Genomic DNA, 23,231 nt, shown 5'->3' on the forward strand with positions numbered 1-23,231 from the left:
AAAACGCTGGGACGCTGTATAACATATAAACAAAACAGAATGCAAGAATGTGCAAATCTCAAACCCATGTTTTATTTATAGAAATGATCAAGCAGAGACATTTTAGAATTTCAGGAAAAACCTCTCATTTTTAGTTCGATGGCATCACTAACATGCAAAAAACCACCTACAAATGGAATAACCCAGAATAATGCTGTTCAACATAAACAGGCATGATTCTGTCATGGAAATCACTGCACGGGCTTCCAGAAAACATCGTCTGAACACAGATCACAATGACAGCCACTAAAAGCTCTCTCATGCCAAGAAGAAGCCACATGTGAACACGATCCAGACACAGTGCCTCCTTCTCTAAACCAAAGGTCTTTTAAAATGGACTGAGTCAAAGTAGAAACTGTTCTCTACTCAAATCATTCAAGATGTGAACTGACCTGCCTGCAGTCCCGACCTTTCAACAAAATGAAATGAAAAACACAACAAAAGAAGACCCGGAACTTTTAAGCAGCTAAAATCCTCTATCAGACAAAAGGGCACAAAAGTCCAGCAGCTGTTCTCCTCTGTTCCCAGATGTTTACAGACTGTTGTTAAAAGAAAAAGGATGCTACAGAGCGGTTATCACTGACTTGTCCCAACTTTTGAGATGTTTTGCTGCCATCAATTCAAAATGAGTTTCTTAAAAATTGTACATTTTCTCATTTTTAGTGATTTGATTTGTTTTGTATGTTCTATTATAAATAAGAGTTAATGAAATTTCAACTCATTGCATTTCTGTATTTATTTACATTTTTCACAGCATCCCAGTTTTTTTCCTTTGATTGTGTTGTGTGTTTGTAATCGAGAATCTGAATCTGCTTTCAGTCAATGAAAGACGTGTATGCTGTTGTGAATGACTGTGGTAGGTTTAATGCCATCTGTCCACTCGTAATTGTTTTCCTTCTCAGTGACGCGCTCCGAGCAGAGGCAATGGGAAGTTACAGTAGATGAATGGCCAAATGAGGAGGAGAGGAGACTCATTACCTCCTCATTATGGCCAGATGCTGATGCCGACGGGGGTCAGATGGGAGAAACAAGACGTCACTGCAGCAGACGCAAACTGCAGATTGGATCAAGTGTCCACCCTAAACAGATTTGCTGTGTATGTTTGAGAAGATGGGGACTGCCAGCAGGAGCACATGCACTTCAAAGAAGGTGAGGTCAGGTAAGGTAACGAGAAGGCAGCACAGGCCACATTCTGTAATACTTGGATTTTTTTTTTTTTTGCTTTCGACTGGTCAGAGATCTAAAGAAACCGACTGATGGCACTTCTGAAACAGATGTGTTTTCCACAGACCTCCAGAGTGGGTTTCTAAAGCCCTTAATGGAGACTTCAAAGCAGCATGACTCTCTGATCGGGTTTAAAGATGTAAACTAAGCGACCTTCCTGTAAATATTCACATGAAAGACGTCTTACGCCATGCCTGTGTGTGAAAGTGTAAGCGTGCACCTGCTGATATTTTCCATCTCACGTTCACATTGTTAGTGTGTGTGCAATGAGATGAAATGAGGGGGAAAAAAAGCAAAGCCAGCCCTCTTTTACGCGTCCACAAGTCGTGTCCTTGAGTTGTAAACGAAGGTAGAAGAGTATGCACATTTACTCACTGTACACTTATACAAACAACACCTCAGTAAAGTTAAACAAGACATTAAATAGAGAGAAAAGGGGCCGCACGTCCCCTGAACATGAGGATATACTGAAGCAGGACACAAAGAGGATCTATTAACAGTCAGCAGCTCCATGGTCCCGTAGCCGGGGCTTCAACAACTAACTGCCCCCTCTAATAGCTAAAAGTCATTCTGTGTCTAAGCATTTCTTCCATCTTTCAAAGTATTGTGAAGTGTATTCATGTGCGCCGCCTTGAAACTGCAGGTTTCCACAGAAATGAACTCGGTCGAGTATAATCCGCATTTATTTTCAGAAAAAAATGTCTTTTCTTGCCCCAGATGGATAAAATACATGTTCGTAAGAGCGGGCCTGTCAAGCTTTGTGTTTCTGGATGTGGTGGGGTGGGATTTTTTCTACAGTATTCTGATAAAACACATTAGACCTTTTGCTGCGTTTGGGTAGAATTTGACACATTTTAAATTACAGTTTTCATGGATGTCTATTTTTCATTCAAACAAGGCTTCAAAGTAGCTGTGCAGTCACACTAAAAAATCCCATTTTATTTAGCTTTGAGAGAGTTCATCCTAAGGCTAACCCCTGTAACAAGTTCCCAGAGGTTCCTTACTATGTACCATAAACGTCTGGGGGACAAAGACTGCGGGAACATACCAAGCAAACATTCTCAACGACCCTGGACCTACTTTTCGAGCAAGAGATCCAAGTTCAACAACCGATTAGATCATTAGAACAAGCATATGTATTTAAAACCTATTCAAACATAGGTGATATAATCAAATATAATACAATTAAATTTCACCTTTTACTGTTTAATATGAAAAAAAATTTAAGAATAAGCTAAAATTCTCTCATTCGTTGTTGTTGTTGCACTCTAAACTGTTTTAAGATGCAGTGATTTTAAAAAGATAAATGTCTGAAATTGTTTTATTTATTTTAAAAACAATCATCAGTAGTTTGCGTAAATGAAGAACTATGAATGTCCGTTAACAGTTATGTAGTAACTAAATTAGCTGTCAGTCAATTACCTTTGTTTTAAAAGGAACAAGGACACATGCATTTAATTTGTCCATTTAGCTGGATCTCTATTTTACATGGAAACAACATCCCCATCGGCCCATCTCTAGTTATTGTTAGCTGACAAAAGGTGATCTTTTTCAGTAATTTTTGTCTGGGAGACAAAATGCTGTGTTTGCCGGGTATTAAAGACTCCATAAGATACCTTCATACAAGAAAAATAATAATAATAATAATAATAATAATAATAATAATAATAATAATAATAATAATAATAATAATAATAATAATAATAATAATAATAATAATAATAATAAAGGTCGAATAAAATATGACCATCAAGTGGACCAGTATAGCAAAAGCCATAATGATCTGCTTGGGAAAATAAATCTGTTGGAGTTTTTTCTTGGCCTTCAGACAATAATTCTGATTGCTATAGTGCCGGATAGGACACGTATCCTTTCGTCTTCTACGGTACTTGCAGGCTGCTGTTGCATATCATATTTACAACTCTAGAAATATATTAACTTGCACAGCTAATGTCGATTAGCAAACTCTGCTTTTATCCTCATCTGCCTCTAATTAAAGTGCATCTGCCACTGTTACAATTTTGAATCCTTTGCAAGGATGCAAAGCTTGACAGGCTTACAAACAGAAGGATTGGTCAACTTTTAATTGATTCTAGAAGTTCATTAACACTTTTGGAGCAGTCTTATCTCAGCAGGTGTATAAAAAGGAAGATTTTATGCTACACAGAAAGTGACTGGTTGTGTGCCTCTGGCAGCAACAGCAGTGTGTGCGGATGTCGAACTGATAGTTAGCCTTAGCAGTGATAACACAGCAGAGCGCCACTGATGTAAGTGGAAATCTAACAGCAGTTAAATAAAATGATGTTTGGCTACATTATTTGGTGTCCAACTGATCTGATCTCCGAGACGTGCAAAGCTTAGCACCAAAACGCATCCAAAAGAAGTTGAATAAAGAAACAAAATTGCACGGATTACCACGTTAATCTGATCCATGTCTGTGAAACCATTGTCGCAAAATCTCCATCAACATTTTAAACACATTATTTTGCCTCTCTTTAAACTTCATTGAGTCCACTGAAAACTTCTTTACCACCTCTTCTTCCCGACTCTTCACACTGCCGAGCTGGAGACCTGGAGCCAGCCCACCTCTGTGTAGGCCCCCGTCACATGCCAGTACACCGCCCCCATCAGTTTGGTCCACACCATCTGCACCTCTGCCGTGAAGAATTCTGGGAAATCTTCAGAAAACACCTCCAGCATCACACTGCTCAGGATCTGAGAGGAAGGGGTGACAAACAAATTTCATTAAGCGAGCCACAGAGAGACGGAGAGCGAGGGGAAATGTGGCTATTGAGATAATAAGGGTGGGGGTGCGAGTAATGCAGAAAAATTGTGTTCTGTGGCTAAAGTGGGAACAGAGTGATGGAGAAAAAAGGAATTCATTTCAGCGTTATAGAGAAGTGGGCGAGACAGGTGAGAATTGAAAATGATAACTGTAAAACATGAAAGCAGTGGGTGGACAGGCGAAACAAAGGAACAGAAATGACAAAGTCGAGAGAAAGAGCAGCAGAGGTGGCTAAAGCAAAAGCACAGAGAGAGAAAGCTCAGTGTAAGTGTGGCAGCCCCCCATAAAGTCAGCTGACCTGGGCAGAACTGAGGCAATAAAACCAAACTGCTGATGCTGATTTAACAAAAGCTTCTCAACACGAGGTTATGAGGGGGGGGGGTCTATTAAAGCTTTGAGACATATTTGACATGTTATGTGACACCAAACAAAAGGATTTCTATCGGCTGAGCAGCTGCATGAATGTGATATGGATGAAAGTTACTGTGCTGGCAAAATCAAAACTATAGCCCTCTTTGTGTGGTTTTACTTGGAGACATCAAGTAATTTGTTACAAATTTCTGTTTTGAACATTTTCATCTATTCGCATTTCTGTACGATGCAACAAAGAGGGGATATCCCAAACATGGTCATCGAAGACACATAGCTGTGAGCACAGAAGCCCCGCCTACCATCTATTCAAGCCTTCTGTTTGCAAGGAGCTACAACAGCTCGTTTTAGAACAGAGGCTGAAGCAAGGCTTATCTTCTCATAAAACGTGGACTAAAATAGTGTGTTTAAGGTTTGTTATGAACAGGTAATAATATGTTTATTGTAAATTATTATTAATGTGATTTATGTAAAAGCTGTTCCAGCAGAGTCCAAGACTACATCCTATATGGAGCTGAACACACGACGTCTCCATAGGAGGAAGCACAAAACATGCTGGGAATGTGCTGAAGAGGTTGAAGCTTTTAGGACATAAATGTATCTTTGTTTGTTTTGTGTTGGGGTTTTTGTTTGTTTGTTTTGGGGTTTTTTTTGGTTGGTTTGGGGGGGGGGGGGGGGGGGGGTTATTGCTAAACTGTCAAAGCATATGAGGCTTTGTTTTCTTCTAAACAATCTTCAATGGCAGTAGATGATATCCACTTTGTCTCTCTCTTTTTAAAAAATCCTATACATGAACACGTGGCCTTCAGTTTACTTGGGTGAGAGAATATATTGTACAGAGTAAAAGACCTGCCTCTTCCCATTCATAAGACCACTGATTAGAAATTATCTAATCAACTTGAAGGTGAGGCTAACTGTCACTCAAATGTGACGACAGTTGGAGTTAAGAATGACCAAATAACCCAACGTGTAAGTCTTTGGACTGCGGGAGGCACAGGGAAAGCATCAAGTTCCACACTGGGGTGTCTCCAGCTGGCTAGTGGACTCAAACCCAGGACCGTCTTGCTGTGAGGCAACAGTGTTAACTGCGGCACCACTATGCCGCAAACCCTTTATCTTATTAAACTAAATGAATAAAGGTAGCTGATGATGATCTGGTAGGATTTATTTCTGTATCCTGCCCAGCGGCCAGCATGAAGAATGTAATCAGTGAACAGTGTGGGCTCTCGTATTTCATCCGGTCATTAGATCTAAGGACTTCTGGTTGTATCGATGTCTGTACGGAGCATTTGGACATTCAGGAAGCAACTTGGTGCTTGCTTGAGTCACTGCGGTTTTGTTTTATATTTATCAAACATAAATGTTGCAGTGTACAGTCCTCAGAGGTGATTATCAGGTCATTGTGTTTGTTTGGTACCTAATTCGCTTGGTCAAACATCTGGATGTTCTCCTTCAGTCGTTGTTGCTTGTTTCTTGTTCCCATATCTCCCCACTGTTTCCTTGTACAGCGTTTCTTAGTTTTTTCTCACTTGTATGTGCAGCACCTTCAGTTTTACCACCTGGCTGTCAGTTTCAGTTTTGTCTCAGCCATTAAGTCAACCTTAAAAAAAAAAAAAACACACACGCAAAAAAAAGAAAAAATTCTGGCCATAATGTGACACATTATGAGAAAACAGGAAGTATGAAATGTATGACTGGCCTAAAAAAGTCGGGCCTTGAACACGTGAGGTTGAAAATTCAAGGAATATACAGTGGGACTAATTTTTTTAATGACCTATTCACAGAGTGATCAATGCAGGTCTAAATGGTGGTAGAGTTTTCTCTCGTTACTGTTGCGTTTATGAACCAACACAACATTCAGAAGACTTGAAGAGAAATAATCTACTTCCCCTGTCAGATTGAGCAGGAGGAACACTGAATGTAACACAAATGTTATGTAAAAACATGGGCTGTATACAAAAATGAGTTTAAGACATTTTTAATTGGTTCTGATTCTGTCTACGCTTCTCTAAAAGCTAACTTTGTAATGTGCTCCAGGTCTGTGGAAAACTGTATTTACTTGTGAAGCACCTTACACATATAAGGTTTTACAGAAAGCTATCAGCAAAGTAAAGACTGATGTTGTTGCTGTTTTTTTTTGTTGTTGTTGTTTTTTTAAATTGTGCATAAAACTTTTTTTTAATTTAAAAAGGTAGCAAGAGAGAAGGGGAAGGTTCACATGATGGTAGTGTGGATAGTGGAAATATTGGAGAAAGGATGTTGAATATTGAGCTGCTAGTCAGGAGGAAAAGATTCAGAGAAGATTCATAGATGTAGTGAAGGAGGAAATGCAGAGAGTTGGTGTGACAGAGGAGGATATTTGGGATAGTGTGAGAGAGAGATTAACTCCTGTGGCATGTAGTTGTTTCTTAAGTGGCCACTGTTATTTTACTGTTGTGGGTTTTTATATATATGTATTTGTTGCATTTTTTTTTTTGTTGCAGTGGTTGATATGCTATGGGACCAAAAAGCTGCCACCTGGCATTTCTCTCACTTGTAAAGGAGATTTGATGTTAATAGGACTTATTGGTGTCACAGCTCTCCGCATATATACTTGTCTTTTTTCAGGAATTTGGACTGTTCGTCCACATATAAATCACTGAAAACTCATTTTCTGAAAAACTCCAGGGTGTAGATTTTCAGAAGGATTTTTCCCCTGCTAAATAAAGGACTGAATCTTATATCAGGCGAGAATAGGACATTCCTCTCCCAAAAGTCCAGCAGTTGGTCTTCTCACTTGCCAGATGTTTATGGACTATGGTTAAAAGGTTAGGGAATGCTCAATATTCCATGATTCTTTGTTTTCTTAGTGTTTAGATAGTTTCATGTATTTCCCCCTTAATTGCCTCAGTTTAATAGTGGGAGTTTAATTCTTCCCACAGTGTCCTATCCTCTTGTGTCAAGTCTCCTGTAGTAAATCCCTGTATGCATTTTCCCACTTCCTGTTTTATCTTGTGAATTAGTGTTCCTTGTGCTTTGCTTCCAGCGTGCTTCTCTTGTCTCGTCTTGTGTCTCATCTGTGATCTAGTTCAACTGTTTCATTTTCCTCATCTCTCTCCACTTCCCCGATCCAGGCACTGTTGGATCCTTCTCCATGTGTTTTCAAGCTTTTGTTTCTGTATTTTTCCAGGTTCTCTTTTTGGACTTGTGTTTTACCTTTTGAATTATTTCAAACAGCTTGCTTTAAGATCAGTCTTCCTTCATCTGTGTTCCTGCGCCTGTGTTAGGGTTAGGATTCGTAATGTAAACATCATGATCAGAATGTCTGGCAGGCAGAGAGTGGACCCAGAGTGCAGGACTCAACAGATGGAAGCAAACTTAAAATCACAGCTTTATTTATGCTAGCAAAAGCAACACAGAGTTGAAAAGGAACAAGCTTGAGGCTAAACAGATGGACAGAGGCACACACACCATGAGAGAAAAGAGGGAGACACAGACAATATGTACACAAGAGGAGATTAGGGCAGAGTGGAGACACCTGGGAGCACAGCTGAACAGAATGTGGCAAAACAAAGCAAAAAGAGGAAGCACATGAGCAAGGGACTATCAAAATAAAACAGGAAGTAACACATGCTGAGACCAAGACTAAGACGTACAAGCTTGGCAGAACAAACAATGGAACGGGACACAAGAAGAGACAGAAAGGGAAACAAAATATGGAGATACAACTGATGACAAGACACAGAGACGAGACTAGGACAGAATGAACATGAAAGGCAACTAACTGCTTCTTTCACAAATTTCCCAGGTGGTGTTAGGGCAGCTTTGGATTTCATTATTATAAGATGGTTTGGATTGAGAGGTTCAGTTGCCTTTGGGTAACTGATACCATCAACAGTCAAGAGGTCTATTTACAATAGACTTCTAGCGTCTCAATGATTATGGGAGTATCTCAGGTTCCAGTAAAAATTTGTTGTGACAGAATGTCCACTGTGCAAAGACCTCTCGAGGCGTGGTCAGCTGGGACTGAGCTAAATTGAGCACATGGAAGCATGTAGCATAACTATAGAAAGAGAGAGAATTTACAGACATCTAAAAATGTAACTAATGTTGTACCAAAGACTTTTATGTAGCTTATTCTTGTTAAGCGCAAGACAAGCTGCTCTATACGAGTTACATGTCTGAATGTCTCTGTCATTCACGCTACTGAGCACAGAGCTCCAACAACTCCAGTAACTGCAATTTTATGGAACAGACCAGCGGTTTATTACATAAAGTAATAAAACAAGAAGCAAGAACTAGAAATATAAATATAAATAACTACAAGGCACTAAGAAATACTAAACTCAAGGCAAATATAGAGCTAGAACATAAATATTCCTTAAATCCAAAAGAACAAATCATAAATCCAAAAATAAAACTCAACACAGGGTTAAAGATCTGGGACTAAATTAATGAATTTGTTATTATTGGTTTTTATGCCCATGCATGTTTTTACATTATACAGAACAATGATTACAAGATAAACTTGAAAACTTGATGCTCCATAAAATTCTTCCATAATTTGTTTGCATGTGTCTAAGAAAGGTTGAAGCCTCCAGCTTCACAAAAGCTTGAAGTATTTCTATTAAAAACACACACAAAGCAAAACACTGCAGCTGAGAAATAAAACAGAAAAACGAGTAAAACAGGAATTATTTCTGTCCTGAGTAAAGTGGCAAAAGTGAAATATCCCCCATGATATTAGACTGGTAATGAGAAAATTCTTTGGGCTGCTTTGATAATTGAAGGGGCTGCTGAAGCAAGAAAATACCTTTATTAAACTGCTAGTTATTCAGGATAGAGAACCCCTGACAATAATCTTCCCTGCTTTGTTTCATGGCTGCACTGATAAAGTGCAGCCTTGCAGACAACATGTTTTAAAAGTGTTTAAAACAAAGTCTGGAAAAAAAAAGCCCAAAAAACAGGTCATTTTCTAAAGTTACCTTAAAGTACACGGGTTCCACTTTGTGTTTGATAGCATGTGCTTTTCCCACCAGGGCCAGCACCGACGACACCTTCTCAGGGTCGTGGAGGTTTTCCACTACACTGTTGATGGCATTCATCACCCTGCAGGCATGCTGCCGGAGTTGGCTGCTCCGTGCCATCTCCTCAGGATCCTCCAGGTGCTGAAACTGACTAAAATACTGTTTGGCCGATGGGAAGTTGACAAAAAACCTAAAGAGGTGAATAAAATTCATCATTAAAATATGAAAGCAAAATAGTTTTTTTTGTTTTGTTTTGTTTTTTTTACATCCAGGTTGATGTGTGTGAATGAATACGTCAGTGTTTTTACATTTTGGACCAATACTGTCCACAGAGGATGAAGTCTGATGATCAATTTCTGATTTTTACTTGGGAACCACAAACAGAGTAAAACTGCTGATAATAATATATGCAGCACTCCTTTCTAAAACTACCATTTCTAAAGTAGCAAAAGTCAGTTATTGTTTACATTTTTTGTTATTTTTCTACACAGACTTAAAAAATCTGATGAGAGAAAGATTCAGAATAAAATACAGCTTATCGTCCCGAACCCCTCATTCATCAAAAGCTTGTACTCAAACATATGCCTGTAAGTTAAAAATAATAGTTGAGATTGAACTGTATTTCCATTTCTATCAAAATTCAGGAGCTCCATAGTTCAATTTGATTTTAATTGGTCGCCTTAAGGTGGTTTATATTGTAAGGTAAAATATTAGAAAGAAACTCAAACAACCACACAGACCCCTATAAATAAGCATGGTAGGAAGGAAAAACTTGATTTGAACAGGAAGAGATGTCCTGCAAAACCAGGCTCAGGGAGGGGCAGGCATTTGGGGAAGGGGAAAGAGTAAAGAGCAAAAAGAGGCATGAGTTCATTAAGATATGACGTGGTAGGATTATTCGAGATGTGAGGAAAACATGTTTGTAAGCAAAATTCAATTCTGACTTTAACAGGGAGCAAAAGAAGAAAAGCTAATATGGGAAACATATGGTTCCCCTTTCCAGTTCCAGTTAGTATTTTCACTGCAGTGTTCTGGATCTCCTGAAGGTGTTAATAACAAGACAATGATGGCGTGAGTGAGAAGATCATGGGCAGGCAATCATCTTCTCACTCGTGGCTGCAAAGCTTATAATGTCTGATCCTCCAGCAAATAGCAGAAAAGGGGCCAAAACTGCACCTGCAGCTGGCTCATTTATGATTAATGTCGTGAAAAGAAAGCCCCAAAGTTTCCACTACACTTTTAAGGTGTCATCCTTTAACCCTCTCAGGGCAGGCGTTGCAGATTTGCAACAGTTAAACACTAACAACCTGATTACCCCACATACATATTTTATGAGTTTTTTTTACTCAGAAGTACCACTGCAGGACTTGGTTGTGCATTAGCAACAAAAAACTTAATTTGAGCCTGAGAGGGTTAAGACTCTGATGACTTGGGGACGAAGCTTTGACATGTCCACTGTAATCAATAAGGACAATTACAGGATTCAGTATATAACCTTTTAAAACCTTGAAGATAAAAAGCTTTTTATTTAAATAACTGAAGACTCTGAGGAACATTTGATTGAATTCACACATTTTCCGTCTTTGAAACAGAGAAACAAGAAAAAAATAAACTTTTACAAAGTGGAATGAAGTAATCAGTGATCTTCTCTGCTCACCTACAGTAACTGTACTAGCAGGATTTCTTTCAAATGGAAAATATATACTGCACTTCCAGAGGAATTTCACAGAGAATGAGGAAAAGAAGATTTAAAACCCTGAAACCATATATTACAAGGAACAAAAGAATTAGGAAAACAGGAGCAACAAAACATCTTCATGCTGTTGTTTACGTTTGAATATCTGCGACAGCTAAAACATCTAGCAAGGTTTTATTGGCACAAATCCCATTAGACAGCGGCAATAACAGCAGCGGCAATATATCATAATGAGAAGCACACATGCGTCTTAGCATTTGAAGAATGTGTCGACTTTGGCTTTATCCGAATTTACACATGAAATGAATGACCCAAAGCCATTTAGCCACTAAAACGATCATCCAAATGATACCCCAAAGCTTTTAAACTCTCTACATGCCATAAATTTTAATCAACCAGTCTCTCTCTCTCTCCCGCTCTCTCTTTCTAACTAAGTTTTTGACAAAAGGTGCAGTTCCTTTCTGTAAAGTGTTTAATTCGCCTTGGCACCATCCGTGCGGCAGGAAGTTCCCAGCAGAAACCTTTACATTACAGAAGCACTGATGAGACTCTGCAGTCAAGACTGATCAGGCTCTTTGAGTGTAATTGGATGCAGGTGGGCTGAAGAGTGCCGTTTAATTTTCAAGCGTGGTGTATCAGAGTGTAGCACGCTGAAAGACACCTACAGAGGTTGTAATATTAGAAATACATATTAAAGCATGTATGTTGTTTAGCTTCAGCAATGTCCCAGTTATGTATGTATGCTGAGATTTAACTGAAAGGTAAAAGTTTTTTGGGGCATGTTAGGCTGATTGGGAACCAACCTAGCAATCCTCTGGACGTATTCCACAACTGGTTCGAGAGTAACTGCTCAAGGTTTTTGGTTTCCCATTAGTAAAATCTTTGGCAAACAGTGGCCTGCAACAAAAACCTCATTGTGATTGCTTTGGTTGCTAGAGTTGCCACAGTTGCATGGAAGATGCTGACTTGTCTGCAAGCACTCAACTACCCCCAAACAGCAATGATGCTTGACACAAACAAGATCCAGTTGCCTTCTAGGTAAAAGCTGTTTTACCACTAAAAGAACAACTTTTACTTTGAAGGTGAACAGTCTGTTTCCTGTTTGTGCTGCATTTGTCACAGTCTCTCAACAGTCACGAGGAGATTTTCATAGTAGCACTGTATGCTATTTGGTAACCACTAAAATTGGTCACAATGGGATCACAGGCCAATCACTGGGCCTATGTAAACAGGGCTTAGCAGTTCATTTTAGAATGAATGCCACAACCACGTGCAGCAGACTGGGAACTACTTATTTTCTAAAAATAAAAAAAATAAAAAAATAAAAAGTAAAAAAAAATCCTAAAAGTGAAGCAAACTCAGACGTGGCAAAAACTGAAATCTTCTTAAGGCCACTGATTCCAAAGCAAGTGAATCCTCACACTGCCATGGTATAATGTCTACGTTTACAGCATTAAACAACATTTACAGCCTGGTGGAAAAACAGATTTGGTCTTGGATATTTTCCCTCTTCATATGAACTCTGAGATGAATGGCTTTCTTCATTAAGTTGGACCTCTTCGCTGTGTTTGAGCTGTTGAAGACTTTTGGAGTATTTTTTACAGATTTTCTGACTAATATCGTGGCTACAAGATGCAGACCACCCAAGATGTTTATGTTTGGTGAGTACAGTTATAGGGTTTGGCTTTTTTTAGACTGTTGCTTAACCTCGATTAGCTGGTATGTGGGATTGTGTATTGCACCTGTACAGTTTATAAATTCATCTTGTTGCCCTAGCTCACTTGTGTTAGCTGATAAATTATGTCTCAGCCTTTTTTATTCATATCACAGAGGTAAAAACACAAAATATCAAAGATTCAAAAATGCAGACACAGTGTGTTAGATCAATTTTTATGATGTCTATGAAAATGCTAAACTTCACATCAGAATTATGATGAAAATAAATTGTAATTTATTTTTAATATGAATTCTTCTAAGGCTCAAAGGTGCGTTCCCTTTGATCGTGAGCAGGTAGCTTCCTGCTTGGCTTCTTGGCATTTGTTTGTGGTGTTAGTGTCTTTTGGAGCACTGTAATGCAGTTTTCTGTTGTCTAAAAAAGAATATGGCTCACTGTGCTTGTTTGCTTGTCGTCCAATGTTTAATTCTAATATTGAATTTCTACCAGTAATTTGCAAGAATTTGTCTTGATCTCAATGCGATGCAGATCTCCCTCTTTAAATGGGACTACACAACATTTTTATTAATATTCCACCCATATTTTTCCTGTGATCTTCCTCGCTCCACCCTCTGAACAAAACAAAAAATAAACAAAAAGAAAGAACTCATGCTGAATTAAATTAAAGCTTCCAATCCTGACTTCACCATCCACTGGGTGATGTCACGTTGGCTTTGTCCATCTTTTGTTTACAGTTATTTATTCACTCAATATATTGGCTATTTGCAGTAGGGAATAATTTGAACATACAGCAATATGATTCAACTGATTGGTAACAACTGACTTAAAATTTCAGCCTCAAAAAGATGAGCATCTTGGACCACTTTGAGCATTTTGGAGCCACATTTTTTTGTAGCATTATGTTAAAGTAACATTTTAAACAAGAGATCTCAATAAGGCATCTGTAAGAAAGTGCTGTATCTTAAAGCCTTTAAGTCCATTTATTTAAAACATAAATGTAACACTTTAAACATTATACCATGTTATTAAATGGAGATATTTTGGAGATGCATATTTTTTAGCACTGCTATAGAAGATACGTTTACCTTGACCTCCTTCCTTGTTGAATTCATGTGAGTTATTTGTGAAGCAGTACATAATGGCTTTTAATGTGAGAGTCCACAGAAAACATTTAAAGTACCTATAATTTGGTCACAACACATCAAAAAATATTTTGAGAAACATCCAGCTCGTACATTCAATGATGGCGAAGCCCCATTTGTTGAAATCACAAATGTGTTTTATTTGTCCACAGCTTCCAGCATGAATGGTGTGAATGATCGGACTCAGTAGGAGCGTGTTGGAAAGGTGAGACCTGCGTTATTCTGCCAAACCTTCACACTGCACCCTGACATCCTCTAATGTTCACGCACAATGCCAGCTGAAACATTTTCCATTATTCAGAAATCCTGCGTTAAATGTGAGGACAGCGATAATTTCTGATCTGATGTTTTCGCTTTAAAATGAAAACAGACAAGACAGTTTTATTTTTAATGTCGTCCCTACTCCTGTTAAAACTCTAAATCTATTTCTTTCACCTGTACTTTAATTTCACTTACTGACTCCAAATCTGAAAACAGTTTTTGTCTAGTACGTCCCTTTTTTTAGTTATGATGTTCCAAGTAGTAGACAATTACAATGACTGGACATAAAGAGCAATGGCGTTCAGAAATTAAAAAATAAGTTTGATCTCCAGACAAGTGAAGCCAAAATATTAAAGAAGGCCTTTTTGCTGATCCTGTGAACCGATGCTTGACTGAATCAGCAGCACAGGGAGCATTAGTGCAGGTTGTCCAAAATTTTCCTGGCAGTCACAGAGCACACAATTATGCTGAGCTTTAACATGCTGAAGACATATCAGCTAATGAGTGCCAGAATTTCACTTTTTACATTCTGCACTCAGCTTTTTTTCCACCAGATCTGTCAGATTCATGTCAGTGATGAGCATGGGAAAAGAACAAGATATAAAAGGGATGGAAAAATTATATTTAATCCAAGCATGATGGGTGACTACTGTTGAGTCTTACAAAGAGAGACAGTTGCACAGTACTAGTGCCTCAAACATTTTTAAGCATGCTGTTTTATTTTGAGCTAAATTAAAAGAAATGCACTTCAACGAGTCTCTGGCATCATTTTGTGGTTTGTTTTCAGAATTCCAGGCATTTTAACAATATTCAAAAATGTTAAAACTCCACTAATATGTACCTAAAACATAACATAATATATATGTTGTCTTTGGCTCTTGGCGAAGGCGGTCACACTTTTTCTCCTCTCCTCCTTATCTTCCCTGCTTAGCCTCTTGTGTCCTTGTCTAGTCTTGTGTATTTTGTATTACTTTTCCCTGGAACACTCTCTCACAGTCTGTTCTCTAAAACCTAAAGAGGAATTATGGATTTGATCAACTGGTCCATGAATGCAATTGACACCCTTTTCTCAACGAGAAGTCTGGGCTCGGGTGAGCCTGAGTGTTGAAGATATCTACCTATTCGGAACCATGATAACGGGGTTCTTGCTGATCGGAGCTGGCTTGGCCCTGACTTATCGAAGATTAAAGAAAGCAGAATCGGCTGTTCAAACCCCCACAAGGCTGCCCGCTGGGATTGAATCGATGGGACGAGTGGTGAGTTCTCAAAATGGGCTCATTGAGCGCAGCACGGATAAGATCTTGGAGAAGCTTGCGACTGCCGTGAACACTCAGAATAAGATCTCTGAGCGAAAATTGTATTACGTCTTGGAGAAGTTCTCAGAATCTGCTCTTTGAGCACAAGAAGGACAACATCACAGAGCGTAAGTTTGATAACATCATGGAGAAGCTCACGGCTCTCAAACAGGAGATTGAGAGACTAGTGTCGGACTGTTAGAACAGCTTTGAAATTCACATGAGTTGTTCGCACTAAAGTAAAAACCACCATCACTTCATGCGGCTACCACTTCAGTACCAGCTGTGATCTCAAGGCTGGAGCTGAACAAAAACACCCCGATAACAGACTGTGCTTAGACTGTTCCTCCCCTACGCAAGGCCACCTGGGTTGGCTGGAAGACTGTTTACTTAGCCTAGCAGGGCGAAGGACACTGTCTCAGCTGAACTCTGGACACACACATACACTGATACACACTCATCCCCCCTCCCTTTCCAAACGCCTTCGATGCTTGTTCCCTCCCGGGGAAGATGGCGGTCGACTGGACCAGCGCAGACATGCTGCAGGACCGGATGTGCTGTCTACACCGGCTCTCTCTTACCCTTTACCCGCCCCTGTTGCTTGTCTTGTGTTTCTATGGTGTATTGATAGTCATGTGCTTTTTGTGCTGAGGTGTTTTTTTCTGTTCTCAAACTGTTCTCCCATTAGGAGCTCAGTCTGAGTGGAGTTTTTTTTCTCCTCCTCTCACCTCATGTTATGTATTTTCATTGTTTTTTTCCTATCAGCCGACCTCTCTGACATGTCTTCCCAATGTGTTGTTTGTGTAAGTTTGGTCAGAAGGTTCCTTTGTAAGTGCGCATGCACCATTAGCTTGCTGCCTGCTCGCTCGGGATTAATAAAGTATTCTGATTCTGATTCTGATTCTGATATGCATCTGTAACATTTTAAAACCCTAGCTTTAGACTTAATGTTAGAAATGTCATAGATTTGCGCATAGACTCATTGCACTCTTTGTTCGGTAGTGCTAGATTTTTCCTTCAGAAGTTGCTTCATTTTTCATGGCAAGGTTTCAACAAGATGCTCTAAACATGCCTTACAGATTTTGGTCTATGATGACATCATAGCATCACACTGTTGCTTCAGATTTGTTGGCTGCGCGTCCGTGATGTGGATTTCTCGTTCTAACATATCCAAAGATCAAAACTGCTCTGTGGGATTCAGAGCTGGTGACTGTGGAGGCCGTTTGAGTGCAATTAACTCATTTTCAGGTTCAAGATACTTGAGAGAATTTGAAGTCTGTGACATGGAGAGCATTATCCTGCTCGATTCAATTCAATTTTATTGATATAGTGCGAAATCACAACAATAGTTGTCTCATGGCGCTTGATAATGTAAGGTAAACACCCTACAATAATACAATGAAACCCCAACAAGCAGATGATCCCCTATGAGCAAGCACTTTGGTGATTTTTCTTTTCTTTTCTGTTTTTTTGTAAACAGAAACCTCTGGCAGAACTAGGCTCAGGGTCCAAAGTGTGCTGAGAAAAGATCCCTCACAACATTACGCCACCCCCAGCTTGAACATTTGTGTAGCTAATTAGATATTTACATTAACAGGCAGGTGAAGAGGAGTGCCTAATGAAGTGCCTGGTGAATGCATTTGATTACACACAAAGGTTCTAGTTAAATTATGTCCTCATAATCATCAGTTTTACTCGTGACCATAAATACAGAGGTTCATAGCACTGGACATTTCAGTCCCAACCAAAAGTGGCAAACCAACCAACCAACAGATGAATCTGACAGGGAAGCAGAACACTGTTCTCAAACAGAGAAGGAAGCAGGTATTTTCAAAGCCTTACTCAAAGCTCTACTACAGAACAAAATTATTTATCTCTAATGTCCCTGTAGTGGGTTTGAGTTCTGACCAGTACCTAAAATCAGAGTTATTTTAGGTGAAGTAAATTCCATTCTTCAACCACCATGGTAGACTTAAGCATGGAGATAAACAAAGAGAAACTAAAACATCTTGTGGGATTCTAGTCACAAAGATTTGTTTTGATTCAGGGTTTGACAGTTTTCATTGCAGCAGCCTGTGGCCTCGCAGCAGCTCGGTGTGCGTGTGTGAGAGCGTTTCCACAAGCCTGGCTGCAGGAGGATGGCACAGATTAAGTACTGCTGGTTTTCACAGACAATGCAAAGCGTAACTGTTAACACAACGCTTTTGAAATTTACATACAATGAGTGCAGTGACTGAAACAGATGGATTTAAATGCACACACACACTTCTGCTCTGGCCCAGTTTAATTCTTCTCATTGCTTGAGCTAACTAAATTCCTCGTACCGTTATTTCCCCGCTGGAGTTTTGCCCTCAGCAGCTCTGCGACAATGGATCCACATCCCCCAGATCCTGTGTCATGCTAGGCTTAGAAACACTTGTGTCGCATGCAGAGCCTCTAGCTTGGCTTTACCAGCTGTCACGATACGTAAACAGTCTTTATAATTCAGACGCTTTCTGCTCTGCTTAGACAAACATGAAAGTTAACTGTAGCGCTTAGAGAAAACAAGACTTCTTTCTGATGTTTTCTCTGTAGAAAAAAATTGTTTCTGTGCCAATCCTCTTGTGTTGGAATGATAAATGTTTAATTCTCTGTAGCCAAGCCATGGTTGTATAGTACATTACAAGAAACATGGCAGGAACACAAGGGGAACATCGCTTTGCACAGAAAAAACCTTGTTCTGATCTGGAGTCTCAGCGAGCAAAAGGCTCTGTCACAGTTTCAAAAACAGACTCTAAAGATTTGAATGATTCAACTGTTTCTTTTTTTTTTTTTTTATTTCAGGCACTTCTTTTTTGTTTTGGCCTAAGCATTATTCAGCCCTGTATCTCAGGAATTTTGTTTTTATTGAATGATTCAGAAGACACAGGGGGGAAAAGTGTGACTGTTATGTAACAAGATGGAGGACAATTAAATATATTAAACCGGCTGAACCATATCACTATTTACTAAAAGTCTACAGAGGAAATGCTAGCTGTCCTTTAATTCACTTTATATGTAAATAACAGCTGTAAATCTTTCAGTGTGACGAGAAAAATGATCAGTTGTCAGCACACACGTATTTTTACGGTTGAAGTGTCTGCTTTACCCTCCCCAGGCCTGGCTATCATGACCCTGGGTCTGACTTTAGGTTTTCTTTAACTTTTGAGGGGTTTTTTTTTTTTTAGATGTCCATAATTTTATTTATTGATCTTCATTTCTTCTTGAGCATTTTTGGGACCTTTAGTTTATCATATAATTTAGTCTCAACTTTACAGTTTTATTTGTTTACTGCAGTGTCTTCTGTCTCACCCCCGTGTCAATTTCTCTTTAACTTTATTCCTGAGTCTATTTTCCCTGCGTATGTAATCTCACTTCCTCTTCTATTTTGGCAGTTACTTGCCTCTGTTGTCTTGTGTTTGGCTTTACTTCACCTCCTGTCTTGATTGTTTGCACCTGTGTCTTGTTTTCCCCAGCAGTGTCCACTTTCATTGATTTTCCCTTCTTGCTGTTGATCTTTCCCTGAGTCTCTAAATCCACATTTACTGGTAACTTGAACAAAATTCTGTTCCACATACAAATTTTGATGACCGTTAAGTTGAACATGACACATGAAACAAATGCAAACAGAGAACATGACATCACATTTTCATCCGAAGAATTCGGATTTATAATAAACCTTTTTAGAAAACAGATCTCAATAATCGCAGTAAGTGTGACAATGTGCATGCAAAGTTTTGTTCAGATTACCCCACCTGTTAAGGCAGGGATACAGTACATAGGTATACATACATATGCCACAATAATTACAATACACATTTTCTGTAATTGCAGAGCATGAAAAAAATAAATACATTCTGAAGCCAGTATACAACCTGTCTATTAATGTTCTTACTTAGGACATGACAGTAAATACACACACACACATACACACATACACACACATATATATATATATATATATATATATATATATCTGTCTTGCTTCAATTGAACCTTTCATATTTAAATGGTTGTAACATTATCTTAAACAACTGAAAGAGTTTGTTTTTTGTTTTGTTTTTTTATCATTATACAAATGCACAAGGCATAATAAATCTTTCCTATTCTGTCACCCTCCTGAACACGGCCATTGCATTACATTTAAAATGAAGTATCTCAAAGTTTTTCCACCCAGCATAATTAAAGAGGCTTGAGGGACTTCACAGAGAGGTGTACAAATGGAGGAGAACACGATGGACCACAGTGACTATCTGATAAGTTTCGGTGCATGTTTAGCACTTTGGAGAGCTCTGAACACATTCCTGCACCTGTCTCTGCATTTAAATGAAGTCATCAAAGATAAGCAGCACCATTAGCGACGGTTGTTAATCGCACTTTGATTACACTGGAAGGGTTCGTCTAATTCTTTGAAGCACCACGAACAACCTTGAGCCTCACTGCTGGAATTTCAAGGACATCTTTTTTTCACAAGACAAACTCTTCAAGTCCACACCGCCGGCTTAATTACCGACTAATTAAAGGAACCCATGTAGTCCAGATTTTAGAAGCTCTACAGTCAGATAGCTGCAGGAAGTTAAAAAAAAAAGAGAGAAAAAAGTAAATGACTAATTAACTAAGTTATTATTATTTATCTGTAATTTCCACAACTCCTGAACGGACTGCCATGAAACCTTATAAAGAAATTAATGAGCTTCAATCTGGGACAGGAGTTAACAAAATTATTTGTGGGGTACCCCCTTTTTTTAAAATATTGATTATATACTTTAGCCCACACTTTAACTATATATATAGTTAAAAATATATACACTTTAACTATATATATAGTTAAAGTGTTAGTATTTTGCTCAAATGTGTCAGACATGTTTTGTATGTCACTGAAAATTATTTGGAATTCCCCAAAAGTTCTTTAAAACAAAGAAGCTCTTTGTATCATTAGGGTTTTTGGAAATCAAAAGGAAACTGACGGGGACATCAAACACAAAATATGTTACGTTAAAATTTAATTAATTCATGGAGCAAAACTTTGAGGTGTGGCTAATTATGTATTAACACAGAAAAAGGAACGACATGCTGACTGTTTAAAGAAAAAACTTGCTAGTGATTCTGTTTAAACAAGAGCCGTGCACGTATTGGATCACTCACTCATACTTTCCTAACGTTTCTTACAGTGTGGAACTGTCTTGCCTCGACCTTTAAAACATTTAATTATTTTATCACAAAAACACAGATTACTAGTAATCATTCCAGCTGAGGGGTGCGCTATGAAGATTAATGAGATACTGAGCTATGTTGAGCTTGAAGATTTTTCTGTGCCATGTCTAAATAACCGTGGTAACTTATGCCGACCGTGTGACCTAGGGACCAGGTTGGAAGTGCCATGTTTTCACTGATTCTTTTATTTCCGGTGTGTTTTAAGTGCGATACAGATTCTCTACTATATTTGTTACATGTTCAGCCAAACCTCAGTAACACCAACTGTACAATCGGCGAAAATCTATGAATGTCTTCTGCTTACTCCTAATGGTGCTAAAAGTCTCTCTTACACTGCTGGAGCTGAAGCTAACAGAGCTCAGAAAAAAATCAATTTTGAAAATCCATCAGTGGCATTTGTAGGGAATTTATTGCCAACAATATTCCAAACTAAAGTCTTATCCCCGTCTCCTTTCCTAGGCTACAGGAAACTTACGAATCCGAACATGCGGAGTAACACTGGATGTTTTAATGTGCAGCTATGATGTTAGGAATAAATAGCACTGAGTAGTAAAACATAACAGAAGATTGTAGTTATTTTTCTGCTCAGCTTGCTTGTGATGATTATGAATTCACAAGATTAATGATCTTCTCTCTCGTTTTATTTGCAGCCGCAGTGTTGCATTTGTTTCTTTATCACTGGTTCCTCTGATAATGCCTCTGATTTGAGTAGATGGTGCTCAGTTGATTAATTTGTGCAGAAGAGAAGTCAAGGGATGCATCAAGCACCTCCTTTTTCTTTTTTATGTGAGTGACACAGAGCCTGAAGCAGAAAGACTGGGTTAAGAAAGAAAGTTGCTAACCAATAATATGACACCTACCGTCCCTGACTGGGGTTTTACTGAAGAAAGCCTGGCTCTGTAGTACACCTTTCAGATCTACTGTTTAACCCCCACTTTATGAAATATATATATTCTCCTCCGCCAAGGAGGTTGTTTTTGGTAGTATTTGTATGTGCGTCATCATTATGTTTGTAAATGCAGCAATGGAAAACATTTTCAATGAATTCTGACAAAACTTTGCAGGAGTGTAGAGTGAGGTCATGTTAACAATCCATTAGTACGGTGTATATTGAAACCATATAGAACGTACCATATAAAGATTTCACATTACTTTAAACTCTTCTTCAAGGTCATAAGGTCAAACTCTCATAAAATGCCTTTTATCTTGACAACTATGCTTTAAATATTACTGCCTTTGTTTGTATTGGCAACATTTTGGAAATGATACTGGTGTACGGTGATTTAAAATACTGCATTATAGCAGTATTATATCTAAACATAATGTCAAATTTGACCTCTGATCTCATGTTTACATTTCATATCTGCCTTTCTTTCAAGTTGACCCCAAAACACCTTATATGTATGTATATGTATGTATATATATATATATATATATATATATATATATGTGTGTGTGTGTGTGTGTGTGTGTGTGTGTGTGTGTGTGTGTGTGTGTGTGTGTGTGTGTGTGTAAAGAAAGTGTTGTCAACAGAAAGCGAAATTGCTGCCTAGTTCATCCATCCATCCATCCATCTTCTTACTCCTATCCGGGGCTGGGTTGAGGGGCAGCAGACTAAGCAGAGAAGCCCAGGCCTCCCTCTCCCCAGCCACCTCCTTAAGCTTGTCCAGGGTAACACCAAGGCATTCCCCAGCAAGCCGAAAGGTATAATCTTTCCAGCCTGTCCTGGGTCTGCCTTGCAGGCTCCTCCCTGTGGGACATGCCTGGAACACCTCACCCAGGAGGCGCCCAGCAGGTATGCCCGAACCACCTCAACAACTGGCTCCTTCGATGTGGAGGAGCAGCAGCTCTACTCTGAGCCCCTCCCGGATGGCTGAACTCCTCACTCTATCTTTAAGGGAGAGGCCAGCCACCCTTCAGAAGGAGCCATTTCTGCTCCTTGTATCCACGATCTCTTGTATCCACGATTCTTTTGATCACCACCCACAGCTCGTGACCATAGGTGAGGGTAGGGACGTAGATCAACCAGTAAATTGGGAGCTTCGCTTTTACACTCAACTCTCTCTTCATCATCATGGACCGTCTGTCAATCGTCTGTCGATCTCCCGCTCCCGTCACTCGTGAACAAGACCCTGAGATACTTAAACACCTCCATTTGGGGCAGGAACTCATCCCTGCTCCGGAGTGGGCACTCCACCCTTTTCCAGCTGAGGACCAGGGCCTCAGATTTGGAGGTGCTGATTCTCATTCCCACCATTTCACATTCGGCTGCGAACCATTCCAGTCCGAGCTGGAGGCCATCACCTGATGAAGCCAACAGAACTACATCATCTGCAAAAGCAGCAATGAGATTCTGAGACAATCCAAGTGGAAGCCTTCCACCACCTGGCTACACCTAGAAATTCTGTCCATTAACCTCCTAGGACCTGGCATCCACATATGTGGACATCACATTTTGGGTTATTTAGACCAAAATACTCAATTTTGCTCTACAAGGGCCTGATATC

At 39.2% G+C, this 23,231-nt stretch overlaps 1 protein-coding gene across 1 annotated transcript; it reads right to left on the reverse strand.

Moving 5' to 3' along the window:
- Window positions 1-2,998: 2,998 nt before the first annotated feature.
- LOC134622684 (cytoglobin-2-like) lies at window positions 2,999-23,055 on the reverse strand (the record flags this gene model as incomplete). The annotated part of the gene is made up of 3 exons (XM_063468072.2): window positions 2,999-3,978; window positions 9,382-9,613; window positions 22,866-23,055. Coding segments are annotated over 3 exons (587 nt in total), but the record flags the coding sequence as incomplete, so codon positions are not given.
- Window positions 23,056-23,231: the final 176 nt, after the last annotated feature.

This window comes from Pelmatolapia mariae, unplaced genomic scaffold, assembly GCF_036321145.2.
Source record: "Pelmatolapia mariae isolate MD_Pm_ZW unplaced genomic scaffold, Pm_UMD_F_2 NODE_ptg000140l+_length_107005_cov_1, whole genome shotgun sequence".
In the NCBI taxonomy this organism is placed as follows: Eukaryota; Metazoa; Chordata; class Actinopteri; order Cichliformes; family Cichlidae; genus Pelmatolapia; species Pelmatolapia mariae.